The sequence below is a fragment of the Daktulosphaira vitifoliae genome, unplaced genomic scaffold (assembly GCF_025091365.1).
Source record: "Daktulosphaira vitifoliae isolate Bord-2020 unplaced genomic scaffold, ASM2509136v1 Scaffold_1, whole genome shotgun sequence".
Taxonomy (NCBI): Eukaryota; Metazoa; Arthropoda; class Insecta; order Hemiptera; family Phylloxeridae; genus Daktulosphaira; species Daktulosphaira vitifoliae.
This window is the reverse complement of record NW_026099572.1, coordinates 87,966,873-87,993,614: the sequence shown is the minus strand read 5'-3', so window position 1 is coordinate 87,993,614 and position 26,742 is coordinate 87,966,873. Positions and strand designations below refer to the sequence as shown.

General features: G+C 27.4%; 1 protein-coding gene and 1 long non-coding RNA gene across 4 annotated transcripts; one reads left to right on the top strand and one right to left on the bottom strand.

The window, feature by feature from the left end:
• Nucleotides 1–1,508: 1,508 nt before the first annotated feature.
• Nucleotides 1,509–25,616, top strand: LOC126896338 (uncharacterized). 2 transcript variants are annotated; one of them, XR_007701824.1, is made up of 4 exons: nt 1,509–1,844; nt 8,348–8,555; nt 10,558–10,595; nt 25,453–25,616. It is a non-coding gene; the product is annotated as an uncharacterized LOC126896338 (long non-coding RNA). The 2 variants fall into 2 exon arrangements; XR_007701823.1 differs by lacking the exon at nt 25,453–25,616 and adding an exon at nt 11,121–11,730.
• On the bottom strand, nt 21,342–26,742 carry LOC126896302 (poly(A)-specific ribonuclease PARN-like). 2 transcript variants are annotated; one of them, XM_050668963.1, is made up of 15 exons: nt 26,598–26,742; nt 26,325–26,538; nt 25,880–26,022; nt 25,466–25,619; nt 25,302–25,395; nt 24,973–25,164; nt 24,790–24,911; nt 24,604–24,722; nt 24,325–24,435; nt 24,182–24,248; nt 23,166–23,221; nt 22,960–23,046; nt 22,146–22,434; nt 21,642–21,706; nt 21,342–21,571 (listed from the first exon to the last, which is right to left on the bottom strand). In XM_050668963.1, the coding sequence occupies exons 1-15, from the start codon at nt 26,614–26,616 to the stop codon at nt 21,423–21,425; spliced, it is 1,881 nt and encodes a 626-aa protein (XP_050524920.1). In that variant the 5' UTR covers nt 26,617–26,742; the 3' UTR covers nt 21,342–21,422. The 2 variants fall into 2 exon arrangements, with proteins under 2 accessions (XP_050524920.1, XP_050524921.1); XM_050668964.1 differs by having other exon boundaries at nt 21,342–21,568.

Here is a 26,742-nt window from a genome sequence, read left to right as displayed (position 1 = left end):
CGCTTCAGGAAATTTAAAAGCTATTGCACTCAAAACGCCTTCTTCAAAATCAACCAATTGTTTTAGGACTTAGATTTATTATTTAAAAATGAATTTAATATCACTTAGATTTATTATTATTATACCATATCATTATTGATAAGCAATAGGATATAAGTTCATACACTATATAAATTAAAAAATTCCATGTTACGCGATGAATTGGCGCGCTATTAATCCGAACTCATTGCAAATCAAGACAATTTTTTTAGTTATTTTATGTTCAAAACTAGATAATGAATGGGAACTGAAATACAAATTTATAATTAAAAATTGTATAATACTACTTTAATCGTACATTTCAACGATCACTCGAATATCAATTTTTTTGTTTTAGCGACTGGTTATGTCTATAGCAGCATCCTCAAAATGATAAGATTTCTTATCGAAAAAAACTACGAAACTGACTGTAATAATAGATAAGATGTCGCCATAAAGATATAACGACTCCAATTACCGAGTTAAGCAATTGCTCAGCGAGCGAAGCTCTCCGAGACCGAACCTCGATCTGGTATCAGTTTGCATCAGACATTGTCGCATTATCGATTCGGCTACATCGTACCAATTCAATGTCTGATGAAAAATAAGAAAATACTATACAATGTCTATTTCTAGATTAACTAGGCAAAATGATATACCTACTTCTATCACATACCAATCAGGAAATGGTTTTTCATAATTATAAAAGAAATGTTATCATGACAAAAACAACTGTGTGCAATAAATTGTTTATTGGTGGTCTTTTTTTCAGAATAATAAAAATGTTTTAGCAAAAATGTAAATTAATTTTATTAAGTTTTCTATCTATTTACTAAATTAAAACTTTTTAAGTTTACATATGTAAATATATATTATTTTAATAATAAAAATAAGCAAACTAAAATTTTACAAGTATATACAAAGTTTTGGGTTTATGATATTAATATTATAGCCTTAAGATATTTTATAATAAAATTGAAACATAAAATTTCTTTAATCAACTGATATGAAATTTGGAAAATATAATCGCAGATAAACATAACAGAAGTAAAGTAAAAAAATAAAATATTATTTTTATCAAACTGTTTAATTTTATCCATTTTTTTTAAATGCCCAATAAAACTTATATTATTACAATCAATGATTTTTAATGTATGTCAGCATCTAAACTTAACCTTAATCAAGTTACAGTAGTTTAATGTAAGCATATTAGTGTACATAACTAGTTTAATTGTACGAATTGTTGAAACCCGTTAAAGAGTGTACGGTATGTATGTGAACGGTTTCATAAAATTTTTTTTATTATACTTTTGCATAAACTTATTGTAACTTGCTGTAGTACACGTATGACCCCTCATGAGTGCATATACTCGGGGTTTCCCTTCCAGTCTATGTCCAGAAGTCCAACCGAGGAAGAAGTATCGGTGGAGGGATAGTAGAAGTACCGGCCGGTTCAGCTGATATTATGAATAATATCCGACGGTCATGCACACAGACTCGGAAGACCAGTGCTCAGTTTGCTTTAACATACTATTCGCACACCCCACACGGGCGACCGACAAACTGATAAATCATTTCTTAACTTTAATTATTTGTTACGCCAATAACATTTTTGATTAAATAATCTATTACAACACAGTATTTAATAGTTATTAAATTAATACATAATAAACTGCGAGATAACATTTTATTAGTTTAGCTTCCCAATTCAATTTAACGAATACTAAGGCAAGTGTGATAGCAGGTGGAAGGTTGATAACGTGCGTTCAAATCTCTATAAAAACGACCAATATTTGTTAGAATTTTGGTCTTCAAGTCATTTTAGCGTAAGTATTATTTTACGTCTTTATTTTTAGTATTATAATTATGAAAATTTTATGAGGAATAGTAACAGTTACTTTAAATATAAAATTACCAAAAAAATTTTACTTAGTAGCATACACTTCTAACCAAATTATATAAATTGGAAAAACAATTATCGTGACAGGACAACATTCTTAAATATAAAAAAACAACAAATTGAAAAAAACTATAAAATTTTATTTACTAATCATTTAAATGTATGAATATTTTTTAAACATGAAATACTAATACCTAACCTAATGAGTATTTAAAATTAGTAAAATGTTTACAATTTTTCAATTTATATATAAATCTAAATTAATGATAATTACTAGTCCCTTAAATGTATACTTAATTTGAATAATTGTATTGTGAATATTTCACTTCTTCGGCTAGTTTGATATAATTAAGTTCAGCGTTTCAATAGTCAATCTTTCGACTATGTAATAACTTTTTTTAAATATTAATAATAATAATAACATATAATAATATTCTTCTGAAAAGTTTTTATTGACCCCGGTAAAACACTATCACCAGATAATGTTTTTAGCATATCCTTGTCACGAACTATATCAATTCATTTGACACATATAATGAGCCCGAGCAATTCAATATATAGTAATAACAACGTGAAGTATAATTAAATTAAGCTTTGCAATATTTTGAACAAAATAGTTTGTATTTACTATTAGTCAGCTACAATTGACATTTATATAACATTTATGTGTATCAACTTACCATGAATTATTTATTGTAAAATTGTATGGTGTTTTTCGAATATCAATACTAGATCATGTTCATACAAGAATTTTGGAGTAATTTTAAGTTATAACATAATGCTAATCAGTTAATAATTATAACAAAAATCATATGTGCAAAATTATGACTCTTGACATGTTATTAGATCAAAAATTGATTAAAAATTGAAGTATTATTAAAAATTCTATTGAGATAAATAGTGTTGCGTCTTATGTTACCGTTTTAAACGTTGTATTCAAACTAAATCCCCAAAAACTAACAAATATATAGTGTTAAGTAAATAAGGAAACAGGTTTCTATTTTTCTCATTGTTTATAACAATTAACCTGATTCCTTACTTATTGAACACCCTCTATAGTTATTTTAGTCTAATTAGTCTTAAATTATTAATTTTAGAAAATGCCATTCTTAACATAAATAATTTGTCAAAAAACCAAGTAAAAAGTAAGAAAATCATGCAATTATAAATAATAATAACATTTTTTTATGTAAAATTAACTCCATTTTTCTCGTAATACAGATAAGATTTTTATTTCTTTTAAATAAGTCATAACCAAACTACCTAATCATTTTCGACCTCCTAATTATTCTCCATAAAGAGACCAACTAAACTTAAGTGTATTTTCAAACGATTTTTATTGAGTAAGCAAATCTAATGAACATCTAAAATAATATAATAGTTCGAGTCATTTAAAAATTAAAAATTTGATATTTTATGAAAAAATTCAGGTTGAAATTAAAAATAGAAAAATAAAACAACTAAGTGACAATGTATAAAAAAATTAATAAATAACTAGTTAATCTTAATAGATTAATTATTTCTTAAGGCAATTGTTTCATTAATAATTAATACAAAAATTTATTATAAAATTCTGTGTATTTAGGTATTTTCATTTTCATAGTTTAGTTATTTAAATTTTGTCATACAAAAATTAGATACATAGTATATAATTTTTTTCAATAAATTTATTAGCTGGCTAACGTTTCTTATGCCTTACGAAAATAATTCTTAAGATAATGTTTTGTTTCAAAAATATTTTATTAATTTTTAATTGAACAAATGAAAAATTATGTAATCATAAATAAATTACTTATGATAAAATTAACTTTGCACCTACCATATGATATCAATAATCGTTCTTTACTACAAGTTGTAAATTTTTATATAAAATTACTTTGTATAATCAGTTTAAATTCATCAATATTTTTACATTTTATACACATTAAGGAATATATAGATATTAATTTCCCCACTTCTTAAAAGTCACATGTTAAGGTATTAATATCAGGTACATGCTTTTATTAAATGATAAAATAAAAAAAATTCTGGTGATTTTCGTTTTAATATTTGGTTAGTTAATAATAAGTAGTCAATAATTATAGTACAAATATTAAAAAAGTTATTTTTTGATCAATGATAATTATCATATCGCGTGATTAAAAAATTGTGATGAAAACCTAATATTAAAATATATTGTGTAAAATTCAAAATAATAATGATGGTAATAATTATCATTATACTAACAACTAATAATAAGTTGTCAGCTTGATGCCTTTTATATAATTATCGACTGAAGCTTTATTTTAGAAATAAACATCTTCAAGTTATGCATTTTAAATATTTCATTGATAACTTCATTCTGATCAGTTAGCCAAAAAATGTCTTTTATTTTTATATTACTCTAAAATCCGTTGTTATTCTTGTAAATGTTTAATAAATATTGACATAAAGTTCAGGCTTTTGCATGTTTTTAAACAAAGTTTAATGCTGTTGAGAAAATTGTCAATGATAACAATGACTACGTGACCATACCGAACTCTCATGAATTTTTCTTTTACGATACCATACCTACCGAAGGCTTCGATACCGTGTGGTCCACATAACTGTTTGAATTCGCATGAGACTTATATTTCAAGTGAACATTCCATGTTTATGACCCTGTCTTTGATTTTGATAGCTATTGCGCCATGGAGACGCCGACATCCTATCAGTAAGTTATTCTTAGTCGGATACGGTTTAATTTTAAATCAAAGCTTTGTAGATTTAAATTGAAAATTGTGTTCAGTAAATAAAGCTAAAATAAATAGAAACTATATAACTTCATTCATTTCTTTTAATTATTTTTAAGTAACATTTGATATTCAAATTACTTTTTAGTGTGCATTGTCTGAAACATTAAAGGTGTTTTGTTAAATTTTAACTAGAAATAATTAACAGTAAATATAATAAATTGTTATTTGGTTTTTAGTGCAATGTTATTTGCATAAATTAAACATCAACAACCAATTAAAAAAACACAAGTTCTCTGACCTTCACGTTTATCTGACCCATTATTTATCCCCCATTCGCCATATGAGAGTTTGAAAATGGTTATGATAGTAAAACAATGATTTGCACGTCCAAAAAAAAACAGACACATAAAAATTATAATTAACATTCTACTTAATATTTTAATTTTCAAAATCGCGAAGGATTTTAAAACCATACAAATTTAAAATATTTGAAAATTTTGCAATATTTATCTCTATGACACAGTAATATTTTATTATAAAGGTACTTAGCACATATTTATTTATCTAATTTTCACCAACTCCCAACTTTAATTAAAAATACCGAACAGATATTAAAATTTCCAACGTGTCTATACATACAAAGTAATTTCCGACAACGATAATTGTTGTCTGTAAACTGGTTAGTGCACAAAAAAATTACAATGAACAGATGCTTTAAGTGATAATAACTAATGTTCTATTTCCATCGTTATAATATTTGCTCGTGGCCAATTGTCCATGATCGATAAATAATTAATTCAACTGATATTATGGTAATAAAATCAACTTCTTTGTAGATAAAATCTGTAATGCATTTGAAAGTTGTTTAATGGCCATACACCTACACTTTTTGCTGGTGTTCAGGGCAAGACTTTTACTAGCAAAACAAATTAGGTTGGGGGTAGGTCGTTGTAGACTAAAATTAAACACTAATCCTCTAACTTTTCAGTCATAGTTAAATAGTTTCGGAAATTTAGTTCTAATAACCGAAAATAACTAACTCGAGATAATACATTTTCCCATAGTTTTTCCTAATTTAACAACTTTTACAAATCGCATTTGCTTAGAAAAAACACTTTGTGTAGTTGACATACTTCATGATATGAAGTAATATATATGATTAATAATGTCTCATATTGGCGTTCCGTGAATTTAATATTATCTATACTTCTGTCTCGATGGTTTATCTGATATCGACTGATGCATTCATTTCTTCTCGACATTGGCGACCGTTGGATCCAATCATACGTTCGATGTGTAACTATGTGCTTATGTGGCGTGTCAATATGATTTCAAAGAAGTCATTCGTCGATCTTGGTTGATGACAGTGGTCGGCTGCAATTAAAAGAAAATAAGGGGTAAGTATTCCTTAACAAAATTCAACACACGGCAAAGTATAAAATATCGATAAAACCAGTCGATCTGCGACGGCTGTGGATTATTAACGTTTAGCACACAACATATTCACATTACTACAAAGGTGTCTGCATTGAATTTCAAGCGATCGATTGCAAAAACCTGTTTTTTGTCCACACATGCATTTTGTTGAAAATTTTTACCCGCGACTGTACTTGATCTTGCTTTTACTGCAATCAAGATTATAAGTCATATTGTTTCAATCACAAATAAAGTCATTGTATCGTCGAAATACTGTGTGCTTCTTCTAGACTTTAACGTGAAATAATTTTGATTAGAATTATACTCAATTATAGTTATAAAATACTGTTGAAATGTTTCGAGTTAGTCCTAACGAATTCTTCACACGCTGGACTTCGAAAAACATTAGAAACTCGGGTATCACATGTAATAGGATTGTAATTTCATTTATATAGACGGACACTTTGATGCAAATATACGAGGAAATGCAAGTATGCAGATGCCAAATCCATATAGAAATCGAACAATAGAAAAATAAAGTTTTCTGTGCTCCTTTAATTGTTTTATTTACCATTTTTTCATATCGTTATTATTATGGGTATTGCGCCAGTCTAGACTTAGTTCGATGCGATAGATTCAACGTGTTTTTTGCCAAACAAAAGTTATTGTTCAGAGAGTAATACAATGTGAGTTGTATTCCGCCGAGGGGTTTTACGAAGACCCCAAGGAAAAATAATCATCGTCCAAACGAACAGAGTGCAGTATTATTTCATTTCTAACCACACTATTGGTAGTTGGGGTGAGGAGAGGTACATATAAGTGCATAATATTATGCATTATGCTTCGACCGCGAAACAATTGGGCCAGGTGTAATCGGTGTGTGCAGTTTTTATTTTTTAACGATGAAATAACTAAATAATCATAATTTAACCATCTACTTAATGAACACGAATTACGAATTTACATATATTTATACGCTGAGCACAGTAGATAGTTAGATTTCATTTATCTTCATTAATTAATTAATTACAAAGAAAGGGTTACAAAATAAGAGTTAAAAATAATAATTAGAGTAAAAATTTTGTGAAAAATATCCACAACTTTCCAATGTAAAGTTTTTCCATACGTTTTGTATTTTGATGAAATATCCCCCCGATTTTCATTAATGCCATACAAGTTATCTTGGAATTCATCTAAATCATATTACAGATAATATAATTTAACGCTCATATTACAACTATAACGATATATTACAACAAGGTATAATAGTTTTTAGCATACAATTAACGATAGGTTCTTAATTTTCACATTAATTGTTTCCTAAAAAAATTTCACTTGCATCCTTGAATGAAACCCAGGAATATTTTTAAATATTTGTGGTGCGATTCAAAAAAGTTAATATTCTTAATAAAAGTTTTTCACAAGATTATTCTTTAACATCTGATTACACCACCATGTCCAACGTAAAAATAGACTTAAATTCGTAAAACATATATTTACTTGATATTAATGTAACTGTGATGAAAAAGTAATTATACTAATAAAACAAACATTTTCATGAAATGTCGACATATACGTAAAAAATATATATAAAAAAAACCAAATATCGCACGTTAACACATACTACTCTTGTAAATTGACACACAGTGTTTAGTTTCTTAAAAAAATATATAAGGTTACAGTTTAGACTTTAAATCTTAATCTTAAGCTTAGTTAAGTCTTAAACCTAAGTCTAATCATGAGATCTCATATTTAATGCTTGATACAAAAAATATGTTTGACTAAAATATTTGTTTACAAGAACACGATAAAAAAAAGAATATAACAATAATTTTATTTCTAATATAATTTTCTTTTCATAGCATTATATTTTAATTAAACATAAAAAGTTTTCTGTACTCACTGCATATTAAATTTTGAAATACCTAATTAACAATACAAAATGTATTTTTGGAGAAACTATTAATTTTTAATTATTATTTTATGTGCATTTGAATTTTTTATTGTTATTTATTTTGTTTAAAAACTTTTATTAGTACAAGAAAAGACGGGAAACTCTACATAAGCCAGCTCAATGGAATCGAACCCGCGACACGTTACCGACGATATTATAGATAAAATATTTTATATGGTTATAATTCTAGGATTTAAAAAATGTTGATTAATTTAAATAAATTAAGTAAATTTAATAATATTTCTTGTAAATAAAAAAAATTAATACTTCTGAAATTAAGAATAATATTTCCTCCCTCTAATCCTGGCAACGTTATTATTTTATTCCGTAACTTACTTTTTTCAGGTTGAATTTTATAACAAAAACTATCGACATTGATCAATAATTAATAAAATTATTTAGTAATGCATGTTTGGTGTTGGGGATTTACCGGACCAACAGTGGTGGTCACATTTTTGAAACTTAGTCCTACTGGCCTGCTAAGTCCCAAATACCAGCAAGCCCTTCGACGACAAATCAATAAGTTTATTTCAAAAGTGATTAAGAATCCAAGGTATATTAGATTAAATTTTTATTTAATTATGCAACACGACACTATATAGTAAGAATCCTACATAAATCATATTACATTACAATTTGAAATTTTACAATCAAATTAAAATGTTGTTTGATCCTTGCCATCCCCAAAACGGTTGAATTCAATGATTCAATGATTGAACTCTTCTTAACAATTCAACTCAACTCTTAAAAATTAAGTAGATTCACCTCTCCTCTCTCAAAAACAAAAAAAATTCAAAACTTAGCCGATGATTTAAAATATACCTTAATGTTATTTATAAATAGCGTTGAAATATATTTGTCTAATCAAATATAAAATACTTTATATTTAATTATTATTGTAATGTTTTTAATTTTAAAATAGAAGCAGAAAAAAACCGATCAGAAGTTACAGTAACAATAACGAAAATCAGATACATGTTATTAAAAATAATAAGTTAAAAATAATAAACCATAGTCACATATCAGTCACAACATAAAAGTTTTTTTAGATTGTTCAGCTTGACTACACTGTCTTCGATTTAATTTGGACTAGGTTTTTAGCGTATAAAAATTTAAAATAAAGATATTATTTTAATTTTAATAACTACACTAATAATTTTATTGAAAGAATAATTTTTTCCAATTAAAGTGAAGTATTAGGAATTTTATTTTCTAACAATTTAACTAAAATTTTATTTAACATATGGATATTTTATTGGGGAATTCAATATACATTCAACAATGTCCATTTATTTAAGTAATATCATTGTTTTGAATAATTATACTGTTTTAAATAGATTTTTTATGGTTTTTAGCACCGTAATAACTTATGTTTAAATGTTTTATTTATATTACTTTAAAATTTTAATATATTTAAAATAAATTCAGTTCAATAGTTTCAAAAAATTCTGCGGAAGCAAAAAGTAATTTTCCAGTTTCAAAACTTTTTATTTAGTTCGTCACTTCTAAATCATGAATAGCATAAAAAAATCGTTTTCGTTTATAATTTTCAATTAGAGAATATAGAATATGTTAAAAAATATATTGTCTTGGTTGAGTGTTATTCAAATCATTATTTAAGAAAATTTGACATAGTTATGTATGTTGTAAAATATATATTGAGTGATTCTTTTGGTGCTAGCCACTCAATTACTCTTATAACAGTTATTTTTTTTTTTTTTTATGTTGGTATATATGTTTCTTCATTTATCTGTTATGATATATTTTTTATGTTCATCCCTTATGTACTATAGAGGCGTCATCTTTACTTTTTAAAATGTCTAATTAGCTTAAACTAGCTTATAAAATTTAACGTGATCTAACTTAGAAAATAAATAGTCAAAAAACTTTTGGTCTAATACTTTACAAGTTATTAGCATTTTAAAATATAGACCGAAGATGAAGAAAAGATGTTGCTATTTTTATCATTAGTCATTTCTTGGTCACTCTTTTCCTCCCACATAGATGCAAAATTGTCAATATCTTCCGAAGCACTAGTTTAAAAGTTGTTATCGACCTATAATCTTCTTAATTAGGTTAATTTAAATTAAAAATAGCAACATCTTCTCTTCATCTTCGGTCTATATTTTAAAATGCTAATAACTTGTAAAGTATTAGACCAAAAGTTTTTTGACTATTTATTTTCTAAGTTAGATCACGTTAAATTTTATAAGCTAGTTTAAGCTAATTAGACATTTTAAAAAGTAAAGATGACGCCTCTATAATACATAAGGGATGATCATAAAAAATATTTCATAACAGATAAAACAATTATTATTTTAAGAGAAATCGACTAGCTAGCGTTAAAAGAATTACGCTGTATAACATTTGTATTGTTTCTGTAGTAACTATGTAGTACTTTTACAGTCTTTCAAGAAGAAATACATCAATCTAATAGTTTTAATAGATTTCTGCTAGTTAAACAGGGTAAAAAAAGACTGTAAAAATTGTTTAGTATACAAGAAACATAACAACTTTTCTAATGCTAAAATTTATTCTACGTCTTTTTCTTATAGGCTGTTGTCAGTAGCAGTTTCAACTCAAACATAAAAAGGTGATTGGAAATTAAATTTTTAAAACCAATGGCTAATTTAATAGTAGTAAAATATAAAATTCGCAGTCAAAGAATTCATTATTAAGTATCATTCAAGCTTATATAACACACAATGATCAAAATTAAATGGTATTAAAGCGACCTCCTAAAATATTTAACTAAACTCTTAGCGTAAAACATTAACATAAAAGTTGAAGTTTTAAGTTTCCTTTCCCAAATATTACACATTATTTCTCCCCATAAGGACGTTGATTGAAAATATCTTCAAAAATACAAATTGTATTAAAACTACATTTTTACTAACTGTAGACTCATTTTCTCTTTTCTAGTAATAATAGTTTAACAAAATATTTTTTATTAAAAATGATAATTTTTCATAAAACATTATTATTTTATTTAGTTCAAGCCATAAAATTTGGTTATGTACTACCCTCTATTTAATTAAGTCATAATATTAAAAATATTTTTTAGATTTTGTTTTAATATTGATTTAATAATTAAAAATCTTTTCATTTTTATTTAAAGGCAAATATTTTTATGAAAATTATCCATTCTCTTTGTAGCCTTGAGTGTAAAAACTAAATTAAATAAAATTTGGGCGCGAACCCGGATTTATATCACCTTCTCTTCAAGACAACCTTGAATACCAATAAGATATTAAGTTGGATGTTTCATAAATACAAATGTGTTTCATAAATTTGATTATATTAATTAAAATTATTATGAAATATGAAAGTACAGTATAGATAAATTTTTAAAAGTAAATTTTTGTATCAAGGTATTATGTTTTACTTTTTTACAATTATTGAACATTGTCTGCTTTTAAAAACTAATTTATTCATTAGAAATTATATCACAAATAAAATTTTGTGACTGATAAAACTAAAACCGAAATTATAGTTAATATAATTACAAAATTATATATATTTTTATTATACTTATCTAATACTATACAGAACGTTCAATAAGTAATAAAACAAGTCAATTGTTAAAAACAATGAGAAAAATAAAAACCCGTTTCCTTACATATTAAAAACCCTATATAGTAAAGTCAACTCTATAAGTAAGTTCTTCCAACTAAATATTTATTTTGTCAATATTTTAATAAAAACTGTAAAATATTTTTTTTCGTGTATAAGTTATGATTAAACTTGTATGATAAAGAAAATCGTTTGGACTAAATATTTCTCTCATACTTTAAAATGGTGTTATTAAAATTTATTGAATTCAGGGTACATGAAATTTTGTTATATAAAAAAAAATTTATATTTACATATAAATTATATATTGATGGCAAATTATCAAAAATACAATTTTAATTGTTAATTTATACTTGATTATTTTAATAACCGCGAAAAAAAATTAAGTAGCTTATAGTTTGATATTTTATATATTAATTATGTTTAACCTCCTCTCTTAAAACCTATTACTTTTATAAGATGACATGAAAACCTATATATCCCAAACCTAGTTAATTATAAAATAAATAACAACATCGATTTTCCGTTAGGCCTCTCCATTTATTATAATTAGAGCAATGAATTTTATACAATTGCATATCTATTAATAATATACGTACGATTATCAGAGTTCAAAATGTCGATAAATTTGTGTACAAATTTTTATATTAAATATTTTTCATTAAAGTTAAGTGAATGTATATTTCATGAAAATTTAAATATATATTTGCTTCAGAAAGAAAACTATTGTTACATACTTGTGATACTGATATCTTACAATAGGATTGTTGGTATTAATAACTTATAAATATTTACTTTATTTTATTTTTTAGCTTTTATAAGAAGTTAAGAAGGTATTAATATTACTGTGATGGGTTTTTTTTTTGTGTCTGTTGCAACTTATTATCAGCACTCACCGGGTTGATTTCTTTCAATGATATGTCAAAAGATTATGGATATGATCCAATTGAACATATTTATCCTCAAAAATTGAAAAAAATTCCATTATTCCTTTTAAATGGAGAATATAACGCTATAGCTGAGGAAAATGCAAACATGACAATTTTCAGGAATAATCATACTTTGCCCCTTAGAAGACGAAAGAGATTATTGAAAAAATTTGTAATATTAGAATAAATATTGAAGTAGGTCTTACGCAAATTTGAGATTTTAAATCCATTCACAGAAGTCAAGAAAAATCATAGAAGCATAACCTCACCATCTTACCCCACCTTAATCTACACTTTTTATATAGGAAAAAATGTTAGTCAATAATCATGCAAAACATGGGGTTTCGATAGGCATTTACCTTGTAGATTAAAATGGCAATGCCCTTAGAAATCCCATGTTTTGGTGATACATTTAAGAATTAATAAAAGTAAATTTTCTAATTTTTTAGTAAGATTTTAACATATTTTTGTTCTTTGATTAAAAAAAAATACGTTATTACATATTAACAATATATTATTGATATAAGTAATTTATTATTCGAAAATTAAAAAAATATATAGAGATCCTAAAATTAAATTTTACATTAAATTTACTATAGAAAATCCACATGATTACTATTTCTTAGCTCTCGCTGGAACGTTTTTTCTCAACAATATGTCAAAAGATCACAAATTGTACATAGTTAAAGACATTACCATTAAAAATTGAAAATTTTGCCCTTGTTCTCCGTAAATTATGAAAATTCCCCAAACATTTTTAAAATCGGTAAATTTTCACATTATTTTTCATATTTTTTTCTAAAAATTGCTATAACTTATTGAAAAATGAGCGAATTAATATAATTCTCTCTTATATTGAAATTATAGATATTATCCTTTCATTTAATATATATTTTTGGAAAATCTGACATTTGACCTGCCCACATGGGGTATTTAAAAAAGAAATTTTTGCACACTATTGAAGCTTTTTCAACTTAATTTTTGATAATGTTCTGGAAATATTGACACTTTTATTTTATTTAAATTAAAGCTTATGTAATATACTTTACTATGAAGAAAAAAAATTTCGAGATATAGGTCTTTATGGTGATAATGGCCATCATAGTCAAAAGTATGCTATTTTTATGTTAAAATTATTGTATTTTAATATATTTTATAAAGGGAGTATACTGATTTTCATGAATATTATATAAATCTAATTGATATAGAATATAAAATTTAACTTATTTAAATTTTTTTTTCGTTTTAGTCGAAAAAAGTAACTTTAAATTTGAATTAGCTTAAATGGCCAATTTGATGAAATGGCGAATGGGACAAACGGTTGCCAGATAGATAACACTTGTGTCTTTCACGCTTAAGATACGAGGTTTAAATCCGCCTGTAGAAATGACATTTTTTTTTATATGTTAATACTCGTTTTTAACTAATTAGTAATAATATCAAAAATTAGTGGTGATGGAAAAAATATAATTGCAACTTTGAAATCGTCAAGAAAATTGCACAAGAAAAGTATACTTTTAACTCTGTTGAAAATATCTTGTAAAACTATTTATTCATAATTAACAACAAATTATTTTCTGAAAAGCTTTGTATCGGGCCTTTCAATTTTTATTCATGTTTTCCATAAAAGTAACAGCTACTTTATAATTTTTTATAATTTCTCCGTAAAAATTAAAATACTATATATCAATTTCTTACTATATTTAATTTCTCTAATAGATATTTAATCATATATTATACTTATAAATAATAGAACTACTACTAATTAAGAACAATGAAGGAAATAAGAGTTAATTTTGCTTTTGGAATAATTCACCAATATCTTAAAATTAAACATTATCTACAGATTGGCATCAAAGAGATTCTTATGATAGTGATTTTAATCACTGTCAGATTTCATCTATGGTTATTCCAACTATGCCACGTTTACACTGTGTCACGACCCCACCGTGATACCGTTTTTACTTTTTTGAGTTTAATTCGATAAGTATTATACTTAACGTGAAAATATATAGAACCTTTATTATACCCTGAGAAAAATAATAAAACATGATAAATTTCATAAAAAGTTTAAATAATTCTTTTACACAAATTTTTTAAAATATTAATATTTATTAAATATCATATTACGTAAAAATTATTTAAAACTATTTTATTATTGACTAAAATTAAGTAAAAAAAAACTTGTTTTATATATTATAAAAAAAATAATTAATTTAAAACTCGCACAACATAATGTCTACTAAAATCACCATATGACTTTTATGTTTTTATAGTGTTTTTCTATCACTTTGGGATATTTCTTTCGGTAATCTAGTACTGTCTTAACATTTAAATGAATTGATTGAAATTAGATCAAAATGAAAATTATTAAATTACCTATAATAAAAATATAGGCTTAGAAGGTTTGGTCATGTTATGAGGAGAGAGGAATCGGAAGCTCTCATTAACTTAACTCCCTCTCTGCTGTGTCATTTACTATTTACCATGACTTTATTATTTTATTTCCTATTTTATAATCCTCCTGATATTTCCAGTAAGCTAGATCAATGCTTAAAATGTTTGTTGAAATTCCAAACCGCTTAAACATTTAAATTCATTGAAATTTATCAAATTAGTAGGTAGTTCTTTTTGAAAAAAATTAAGAACGTCATTTAATGTAATCGATAATTTTTTTTAAATCAGTTTCTTCCTCATCGTCATCATCTTTTAATGCCTGTTATTAATACCTGTGCTTAAAAATGTTTCAGTCATTTTGTGTTTTGTATTATAATGTATACGGTCATGACACAAGGAAAAAGTTATATATTCTGAATTTAATTATCATAAATAGTTAATTATTTTTTTAAAGCTACGTCTGCAATTTTCTTATTTTGTGATTTATAGGCTTCTAATTTTCTAAGAAATAGTATATCATTGAGGGCAGCTTCTATTATGTTGGTAGGAGGAAACCAAGCTTGGATGTAACATTTGACTATAAAACAACAAATATCTTTTAAGGATATTTCTTTTCTGCTGCTTAGTTTAAATTGTTTTTTAAATAAAAATATTTTGAAACAATAGATTTGCTGTAGCCATCCGTCTGGCTGAATGATATAGATCAGGTCTTCGAAAAGTAGTTCCACTTGGACGAACACCACCCAAAAATTTTTGATAATTATCTTGAGGAAAATCTTTAGTAAATTTATTTTTTGCATATAAAATCTTTTATAATATTATGAACATAAGTATATATAGCACTTATTCAGGAACCATGGATTAATGGTAACCAGATTAAGGTGCTAAATCTAAGGAATTTTAAACTGTTTCATACACAAGTAGATAAACCAAGAACTTGTATTTTGGTTAATGATAAAGTTAAAGCCAGCTTGATACTTAATCTATCAAGTGCAGACTTGATAGATATTAGAGTAACACTAAGCGATGATAAAAATATTATAGTAGTTTCAGGATATCTACCATATGAGGCCTCAGACCCAGGTAGGGACCTAACAATGGTTTTTAATTATTGCAAAAATGAAAAATTGGAACTCATCCTATGTATGAATGCTAATGCTCACCGCACTATTTGTGGGAGCAGTAACATCAACCAAAGAGGAAACATAATAATAGATCTATTACTGACTACAGACTTCCGTATACTGAATAGAGGTAGCAAAACTACCTTTGTAATCAAGAACAGGTAGGAAATCATTGATGTGACAGTTTGCTCAAAAAGTTTACTTCAAAAGATAAAAGGGTGGAATGTGTCTTCCGAACCTTCTTTCTGATCAAAGGCACTTACGATTCACTTTGGAAATTAACAAAGTTGAGACGGAGTACTATAGGTATCCAAAAAGAATAAACTGGGACGACTACAGGGCAGATCCTTCTCGTGACCTGAATAACCTACAATTTAGATTGGAGTCGAGACAGAGTACTGAAAGGGTGGTAAATATACTACAGGACTCCATTGTTTCGGCTTACAAAGAAAACTGTCCTTTAATAGAAAAGAAAGGTACAGGGTAGGGTGTAGCTTGGTGGAATGCTAATCTGTTTAAATTAAAAAAGAGTTCACGTAAGCTGTTAAATAAAGTAATGAAATCAGGTTTGGAACAACACTGAGAAACCTATAAGCATGCCCAAAGGAACTATAAATCTGCATTGAAAAAGTTCAAAAGAGAAAGCTGAAAGGAGTTCTGTGAGGATATACAACAACTACCTATAGCAACTAGACTTCTGCGATCACTAAGGAATGAATCAAACAAAACTGTCAAGACAATACCACTGCCAAACGGCATGTTCATCAATAACGATAATGAAATATTACCACATTTGACGAACACACATTTTCCTGACTCTGGAATTAACAACAGAGAACAGTCACATGATACACAGAACAAACATGTAACCTATGCTGATTGGAGACTAACCAGGAAAGTGATAACCCCAAGTGAAATAAAATGGGCAATAAAAGCCTTTGACAGTTTCAAAGCTGCAGGCTGGGACGAAATTTTCCCTGCTCTTCTGCAAGAAGGGTTAGAGTTAACCGTCCCCCATCTCTGCAAAATATTTAGATCATGCCTTGCCTATGGTTATCAACCAGAAAGCTTGCAAAAGGTCAGGGTGGTGTTTATACCAAAACCTAACCGGACTAACTATTATGAAGCAAAATCCTACAGGTCAATAAGTCTTACTTCATTTCTTCTTAAGACAATGGAAAAACTTATTGATAGGTACATCNAATGTCATCTGCTTCATCTTTTATAATATTATGAACATAAGTATATATAGCACTTATTCAGGAACCATGGATTAATGGTAACCAGATTAAGGTGCTAAATCTAAGGAATTTTAAACTGTTTCATACACAAGTAGATAAACCAAGAACTTGTATTTTGGTTAATGATAAAGTTAAAGCCAGCTTGATACTTAATCTATCAAGTGCAGACTTGATAGATATTAGAGTAACACTAAGCGATGATAAAAATATTATAGTAGTTTCAGGATATCTACCATATGAGGCCTCAGACCCAGGTAGGGACCTAACAATGGTTTTTAATTATTGCAAAAATGAAAAATTGGAACTCATCCTATGTATGAATGCTAATGCTCACCGCACTATTTGTGGGAGCAGTAACATCAACCAAAGAGGAAACATAATAATAGATCTATTACTGACTACAGACCTCCGTATTTAGACACTATACATATATGGTGCAGTAAGTATGGTCTATCTGTTAATCCAAATAAAGCAGAGGTCGTTATGTTTACTAGAAGAACANGCAGATCCTTCTCGTGACCTGAATAACCTACAATTTAGATTGGAGTCGAGACAGAGTACTGAAAGGGTGGTAAATATACTACAGGACTCCATTGTTTCGGCTTACAAAGAAAACTGTCCTTTAATAGAAAAGAAAGGTACAGGGTAGGGTGTAGCTTGGTGGAATGCTAATCTGTTTAAATTAAAAAAGAGTTCACGTAAGCTGTTAAATAAAGTAATGAAATCAGGTTTGGAACAACACTGAGAAACCTATAAGCATGCCCAAAGGAACTATAAATCTGCATTGAAAAAGTTCAAAAGAGAAAGCTGAAAGGAGTTCTGTGAGGATATACAACAACTACCTATAGCAACTAGACTTCTGCGATCACTAAGGAATGAATCAAACAAAACTGTCAAGACAATACCACTGCCAAACGGCATGTTCATCAATAACGATAATGAAATATTACCACATTTGACGAACACACATTTTCCTGACTCTGGAATTAACAACAGAGAACAGTCACATGATACACAGAACAAACATGTAACCTATGCTGATTGGAGACTAACCAGGAAAGTGATAACCCCAAGTGAAATAAAATGGGCAATAAAAGCCTTTGACAGTTTCAAAGCTGCAGGCTGGGACGAAATTTTCCCTGCTCTTCTGCAAGAAGGGTTAGAGTTAACCGTCCCCCATCTCTGCAAAATATTTAGATCATGCCTTGCCTATGGTTATCAACCAGAAAGCTTGCAAAAGGTCAGGGTGGTGTTTATACCAAAACCTAACCGGACTAACTATTATGAAGCAAAATCCTACAGGTCAATAAGTCTTACTTCATTTCTTCTTAAGACAATGGAAAAACTTATTGATAGGTACATCAAGGAGAGCCTTATAAAGGGGAACTCTTTACATAAAAACCAACATGCGTATCAAACGGGGAAATCTACTGATACAGCTCTACACTGCCTAACGACTAAATTAGAGAAAGCTATAGAATGTATGCAGTAGGTATATTCCTGGACATCGAAGGGGCTTTTGACAATGCTCAATGAAACCAAAGTAATCAAGAGTGTTAAACAGGGATGCCCACAAGGCGGGATTCTATCTCCCTTGCTATGGTGTCTAGTATTGGACTCGCTTATACACAAATACTATTATACACAAGCCAATGCAGATGACTTAGTTATAGCAGTGGTGAGTTAATTCCCAGACACTATGATAAATTTAGCACAATAGAGACTAAACACTATACATATATGGTGCAGTAAGTATGGTCTATCTGTTAATCCAAATAAAGCAGAGGTCGTTATGTTTACTAGAAGAACAGGACTAGACAGTCTTGGCACTCTTACTCTAAATGAACAAGAAATTAGCTTAAAATCGGAATTAAAATACTTAGGTATTATCTTAGATAGTAAGCTAAAATGGAAATCACGTGTTGAGTCAAGAATCAAAAAAGCAATGACCACACTGTGGACTTGCAGCAGAGATCTAGTAAAGACATGGGGTCTTGAACCAAGAGTTATTTATTGGTTGTACACTTCAGTGATTAAACCTATGATATTGTACGGTGCCCTAGTCTGGTGGACCAGAACAGCACTTGTTACAGCTAGGAAAGAACTTAGTCGCATACAGAGAATAGCTGCTATGATCATCACTGGAGCATTAAGAACTACACCAACGGTCGCACTAGAGGCACTAATCGGATTGCCTCCTCTGCATCTAGAGGTGAAAGCTCACGCCAAAGCCACAGCACTAAGATTCCACAATTTAGGTATGTGGACTTTGGAGAGTGACACAACAGAATATGGTAAAATACTAATTGATAGACCAGGGCGTTTTGGAATACCCCTTGGACTATATCAAACCGGTTCTTAAGAATAACATTCTCTACAAAGTAGAAATCACTACACATAGAGAATGGAATATTAACCACCTCACTGAAAAAGGAGGATTTGTAATATATACAGATGAATCCAAAAAATCAGGAAAGTAGGTTCTGGCATTTGAGGTCTAAAGTCACGAATAAATGCCAGTATGTCATTGGGCACAAAACCCTCTAATTTCCAAGCAGAGATGATGGCGATACTGATAGGGGCTCAGAACCTGCTGGTATACAAGAACAGGAAGATAACTATCTTAAGTGACAGTCAAGCGGCTTTGAAAGCACTCTATAATGATCAGGTGAATTCAAAGCTAGTCCTCGAATGCAGGAAAACTTTAGAGTCACTATAGAGGTTCAACAAAATAACACTAGCGTGGGTCCCAGGATACAACGGTGTCGCTGGATATGAAAATGCTGACTTTCTAACAGAGAACACTTATGTTGGACCAGAACCAGTGATAGGACTCACTGAGCAGTCGCTCAAAGCGCTACCCAATTCTTGGAGCAGAGAACAACACAGGAAAATCTGGAAGTACTTAGTAGTACCTATACAATCTAAAATGTTTATCAATACCCCCGGTCTACTGCTGGGTTAATAGTATGACTAGACATCAAATAAGTACCTTGACTGGTCTACTGACAGGACATGGTCACCTGCTTAAACATCTTAACACAATGGGGGTATCGGAATCACCATTGTGCAGAAAGTATAGAGTAGATGAGGAAGACTCATTTCACATTATGTGCGAATGTGAAGCCTTGTCCACACTATGATCAAACTACCTGAGTAAACCTTTCCCTGAAAAAGAAGATATTAAAAACCTAAGATCCAGAGAGATACTTAATTTCACTGAAAAGACAGGACTCTTTGGTCATCCATAGGTGTGACTTGATGATCCACCATTATACAATGATAGGTATAATGTACCTATATATGTAGGTATAATGTATAATATGACACGGCCCGTAATAGCGCACTATTCATTTACCGTGAATTAGCACGTTATCCGGTCGTGATTATCAGCTGTCCACCGTCGCACTCATTAGTGTTGACGATAACACAAGTTTGTCTTATCCGGCGGTCGGTAGATAGGACAGGTCAGGGGGTTCAGCACCACGAGACACGTCGGCGACTATGTAAACTAGTTCATCTGTGACTTACATCCGCCGTACGTGCCGTGTGATTTTTCATCAGCGCCTTATTGTGTTTTATTCGCACCTTATTGTTCACCAGATTTTATAATATTATTTTAGCTTAAAATAAAATAAATCAACTCCATAACGGTGTTACGTTTATTATTAACCTTTAAAATTACTGTGTCAAATATAACACTTAAGTGAGTTAACCTAATCTAGACAATTCGGTATGAAGTGCTCACAATGAACCAACAGGTCTGAGTGCTTGGACATTATGTCCACCTCGATAATAACTAAAACTAAAACTATAGGCAATAATAAGTTCTATATATTTTAATGTTAAGTGTATTACTTATAGAGTTAAACTCAAAAAAGAAAAAAACTGTCCTCAAATGTCATATTTCAACCCTAATGTGTCACCAGAAAGGGATTGAGTAAAAACTTACAATTTTTGCCTACACTATTTTTTTATACCACTGAAATAATCTAGAGGGTACTGTGAAAAACATATTTTAAAAAATGTCCAAAGTACTTAATATAATCCTACAATAAAAAAAAAATCAACTATGTCTCATCTGTAACATTAATTGGACACTTTTATTACTATAAATTATAATTAATTTATTTACAAATAAATGTTAGCCATTTTACTAATCGCTCCATGGAGCAACTGGGAAAATAGTTTTAATTTCAGCTGTTTCAGAGGATTTATTCATTTTCAGTGTTTGTGCGTAACTTGGCATTGAGTTTGTATTATTTGTTGCATTAATGTTAGAGTCTGTAGATACTTCAGATTCTTCTAAAAATTATATTGATGTTCAGTGCATAAAATTACATAAAAGAATTATTGATTATGATTTTTATCTTACCAATTTCAACAGATTCGTCATCTTCCAATATTGGACTAATATTACCTCCCTTTGAAACTCTAGGTCTATTAAAATTAAATTTACATATTTAGTTATTATTTAATTTAATTTGATACCTTATAAAAGTTCAATATTCTTAAACATTAAATATGTCTTCTACTTCATTTCCTCGCCTTTATCCCAACTATTTGGAGTAGAATTAGGGGTACTTATTGTAAACTTCCACTTGATACGACTCCCATAATATCTATACACACATCAGCTGTCCTCATATCCAATTAAATAACAATTCTTCGTCACTTTTTTGGTCTTCCTCTACCTCTTCATCCTTCAACATTAATTTCCATAACTGTTCTTACAGCTTCCATTTCCTCTCTCCTTACAACATGACCAAACCATCTAAGTCTTTTTTCTTTCATCTTATCCACGATAAATGCGACATCTATATTCCCTCTTATATGTTTGTTTCTTAAACTCTAAATAAGTATTAATTTATATTTTTACCCTTTAGAAGTACGCAGTATCTTCTCAGGTGACTGGCCTATCATAGATGTATCATTTTGAGATGAATCAACATTATCTTGTGCCTGTGATGGTGAGCACTGGTCAATTTTTCTTTTTGTTGTTAAAGTTATATTATTAATTTTGTTATAAGATGCCCATGTTACAAGAGCTATGTTCTTATGAAGGGCTTGTAACTTTGGTAAGATTTTATTGAAAGCTTTTGCATGAGTTGCATCACGTAAGGCTACCCAAGCAGATGTATCATTTATGTACTTAATAAATACATTGGCTAAAAAAATTAAAAATATTATTAATAAAGATTAAATTTAAATTTTTTATTTTTATTTAATTGATCTTAAAGTAGAAGACGTATTATCATTTTTTCTGAAGTTAATAATATTGTCCATTTTTTTTTACCAAATATATTATACATTATGATATAATTATTGAAAATTACTACACCTATAACTCATAATCTAAAATGTATACTTATTACAAATAAAACATTATAATTAAGTCTACATATGTTAATAATTTTTTTAAATTTACCAATCCCCTTCTTACTTTTGTAAGATATAATAATTTTTTTTTAGAATGAGAACCAATATTTAAGTTATTTATGTAGCCATTTTTTTTCAATTATGAAACCTTATGATTACCAGATTTATTTCATTCTATATCTATGAATTTTTTTTAATGAAGCTACAAAATGTCAACTATTTTCATAACATTCTTTTCATCATATGACCATAAATTAAATTTTTAATACATGAGTTAAAAACAAATAAACACTTTAAAAAGTCGTTTTACTTACTGAAGGGACTAAATACATTAGTTATATCAATAGTTTTCCATTCTGGTGGAAATGTTATATGATAAACATGATTTCTTTGTATTTGAGCTGGAAAAATAAAAAAAATATTACTTTAAAAATTGAATCGCATACATATTTATTTAAATTAAAAGATTAAAAGATTTTAATTTGATATTATTTTTTTTAATAAATAAAAATATACTTACATTCTGGACCACCAAGGTTCAAGCAAGGATCTTCATTATACCTTATCATAAATAATCTAACAAAACAAAGTAATAAAATGATGAATGAAATAAAATTCTTACAAATAAATGTTATTATGTTTACAAAGCAATCATTTAATATTTTAAAAGTAAAATGTTAAAATTATATTAACTTAAATTTAAAGAAAATTTTTCTTTAAATATTTATTTTTAATTCAAATCTTGAAATATTGATCAATTAAAAAAATTATAAATACATATAATATAAAACAACACTAGTAACATGACATACATTATCAAAAAGTATGAGTAAACAGTATTAATTTTAAAAAATGATTATCATCAATAACCAATTATAGAAAAAATATTTTAAAACTGGATAAAACTATAATTTCACTTTAATTAAAGTATTCTTTTGAATATTCTGTAAGTTTTCAACACATATTTATGTATGAAGTATAAATAATATCTTTCAACACCAAATCTCAAGAAACTCAATTTTTAGGAGAGCTATTTTAAAATTTAATAATGCATTAAAATAACTTGAAAATAAATTATTCAATTTAATCTCAAATAGTTGAACATTGATATTTATGTAGAATATTTTTTCTCAGATAAACTAGTATTTTAGAACATTTTGAAAACAAGCACAATTAAAAATGTTTTATTTTAAGATGTGGGGTTGTAGAAAGGAATTAATAGTATAAATTGAGTTGACAAAAATTTAAATAAAAGAATGATACAATGAAAAGTATGAAACTAAGTTTAATAATGTCTTCAAATAATAAACTAATAAAAAAGGGTTTTCATTTTTCATTGTGAGAAATATCTGGTCAAAAAACTTTTTACTCCTAAACTATTAACTGTTGCTATCCATGTAATAATAACAAAAACAGAATAATATCATATAAATACTAGTAATGAATATTTTTCATTTACTAGTTTAAATTTTATATAATAAAATGTTATCATATTCCCTAAAAATATTAATGTTACTATATTTAAAGTCAACTCACTTATTCATATACGACTTAAGACAAGGTGAACTTGGGAGTACTGGTTTATCTGTTTTTTTTATCATACCTAATGATATACATAAATATAATATACATAAATAAACAAAGTACAAGTTATTAACACAATGTAAGTCAAAATTTACCTAATAAATTACAAAGATTGATAAATACAGAACTAGTCAAGTATGCATCATAAGCAGCTTCATGAGCTTTACATTCATCTTTGGCATAGCTTGTTAATGGTGATTCAGGTTCTGAAAAATTTTTATTAAAAAATAATAGCAGGCTAAAGACAATCTGTACTTAGATTAAATATTCAATTTATAATTCACTATTATGAAATACTGCTATTTTCCATATAAAAATGCATAATATTATTATAATTTTTAAAATATTATAATAGTAGAAAATACAATTTATACCTAAATTTGTGTAATTATGATTTTGTTCAAATAATATCTTGTGCAAATCGTTCAATACAGTCGAATTAAAATATTCTCGTAGAGGATCAGTTCCACTAATATACTTAGTATCATAAAAACTAGGAAGAAATAACAAGGAGAATTAAATAAATTTTGTATCTATTTTTATAATTAAAAAAAAATTACCAAGGAGAGATTATTTTTACAACTTCTTGAAATTCCATATAATCACTAGGTAATGGTAAACAAAATTGATGAATCATATGACAAACATCTAATGTCATATTATGCCCAATTATTGGTTTATTCTAAACATTTTAAATGATTAAATGTTTAAAAAAACTTTAAATCTTATTTTATATATCTTACAGAATTTTTAATTTTCTTTAAAACAGCTGAAAAACCAACAGCTTTTTCTAATTCTGCCAACTCGCGCTCCATTCTTTCTTTAGCCATTAATTCTTTAGATCTTCCTTTGTAAGCTATCATTACATTACCAGAATCCTCCATTATTTTTGATTGTAAGCTTACTTTAGTGTCTGAAAATCGTTGATAAACTTCCTAATACAACACACAAGGAGTATTATGATAACTTTTTTTTATTATAATTTATAGTTTAAAAAAACAACTTCAGAAAGTATCCTATAGAATAGAGCTTTTTAGTATAATATATTAATTATTTTATTATTATGACATACTTGATAAATAAGTTTACGAATGAATGAATTAGTTTTTTCAGCTACAATGACTTCAGAAGATGTATTCCCTTCTAAAAGTTCTTTAACTCTTTCACTATTAGAAAAATTAGATAAAATAATAAGTATTAGTTAAATATTACTTATGTTTCAGAGTTTATTCTTACCAAGCAGTTTCAATATCAGCTTTATGATTATCAGGAATTGGAATAACATCAACTGACTTAGATGGTGTTTGGCTTTGTGAACAATTTTGTTTGTATCTATTAAGTAACTCATCTCGTAACACTTGTTCATCTGGTATTGTAAGAAATGGAATACCTAGATTTTTGATAGTAAAATGTTTATATATAATGAAAAAGATTATAAAATTTAAAAATATATGTGGCCTACTATAAAATTAAGTAAACAGCCTACTTAGCACATTAGGAATACATTGTACCAGGGTATACCAATACCGTGATTCAATTCTGCCACATTAGGCTACATAGGTTATCCCACTTTCTTTATTACAATCATTGCTTTTAAGGGGAGATATTAGATATAAATAGAATAATAATAATATGCATTATTGTACAAACCATTTTTAAAAAGCTTGTTGAAATCAAAGTTATGATTGCTAAGAAACTCCATGCTTGATGACTGGCAAAGAAATCTACAATCTGGAGCATATCGACTCATTGGTTTTGGAAATGTATAAAAATTATATGCTTTATAAGTAAACCTTAAAGTATTAATAATTGTTTAGTACAATAAATAAATTATAATTTATTTGATTTTGTAAATTAAATAATAAATTTATAAATTATAAATTATATTTAATATATAAAGCAAACTAATATTAGACCAGATTTCACTTTGATTATTATAAAAAAAAAAGTAAATTCATAAAGACAATTAAATATTTAATAATTTAATAAAATAGAACAAATTAAAAAAACATAGACAAATAATTTATTTAATAGAATATATAAGTACAAAGCTTTTAGGTAATATATTAATTTTACTTTCCTATTCAAGACTCACTTTTTAATATTTGCATTATATTTTACAGCACACAAACCAAATTGAACCATTAAAAAGTCCATACAATTACTTCTGAGTTTTTGGTAATACTGAGCCGAAGTATCAAATACACTAACCATTGTACCATTATGAAGACCAGTGAATTCACCATCAATAGCAATAAAAATAGCATCATCAATTGCCTGTTCAATTTCTGGCAAAACCTGATAAAAATCTAAAAGAATAACAGAATTACACATCTGTAATATTAAAGTTTTCAAAAAATTATCTAACTTTCATTTATTACTTCCATTATTGAATTGTTTTTTTATAAGACTTTTGTATTTTATTTTTTACTAAACAAATACAACATCTATATTTGAGTTTGAAGCAAAAAATAATAAAATTTTAGAATATTCAAGACTTTACATGAGAAATT

What these genes read in the sequence shown, in the direction of transcription:
- LOC126896302 (XM_050668963.1), bottom strand. An exon ending in CAATCTTTGTAATTTATTAG is followed by an intron (nt 24,249 to 24,324) that starts GTAAATTTTGAC and finishes GTATATCATTAG; the next exon opens with GTATGATAAAAAAAACAGAT. An exon ending in TGACGAATCTGTTGAAATTG is followed by an intron (nt 21,572 to 21,641) that starts GTAAGATAAAAA and finishes TATAATTTTTAG; the next exon opens with AAGAATCTGAAGTATCTACA.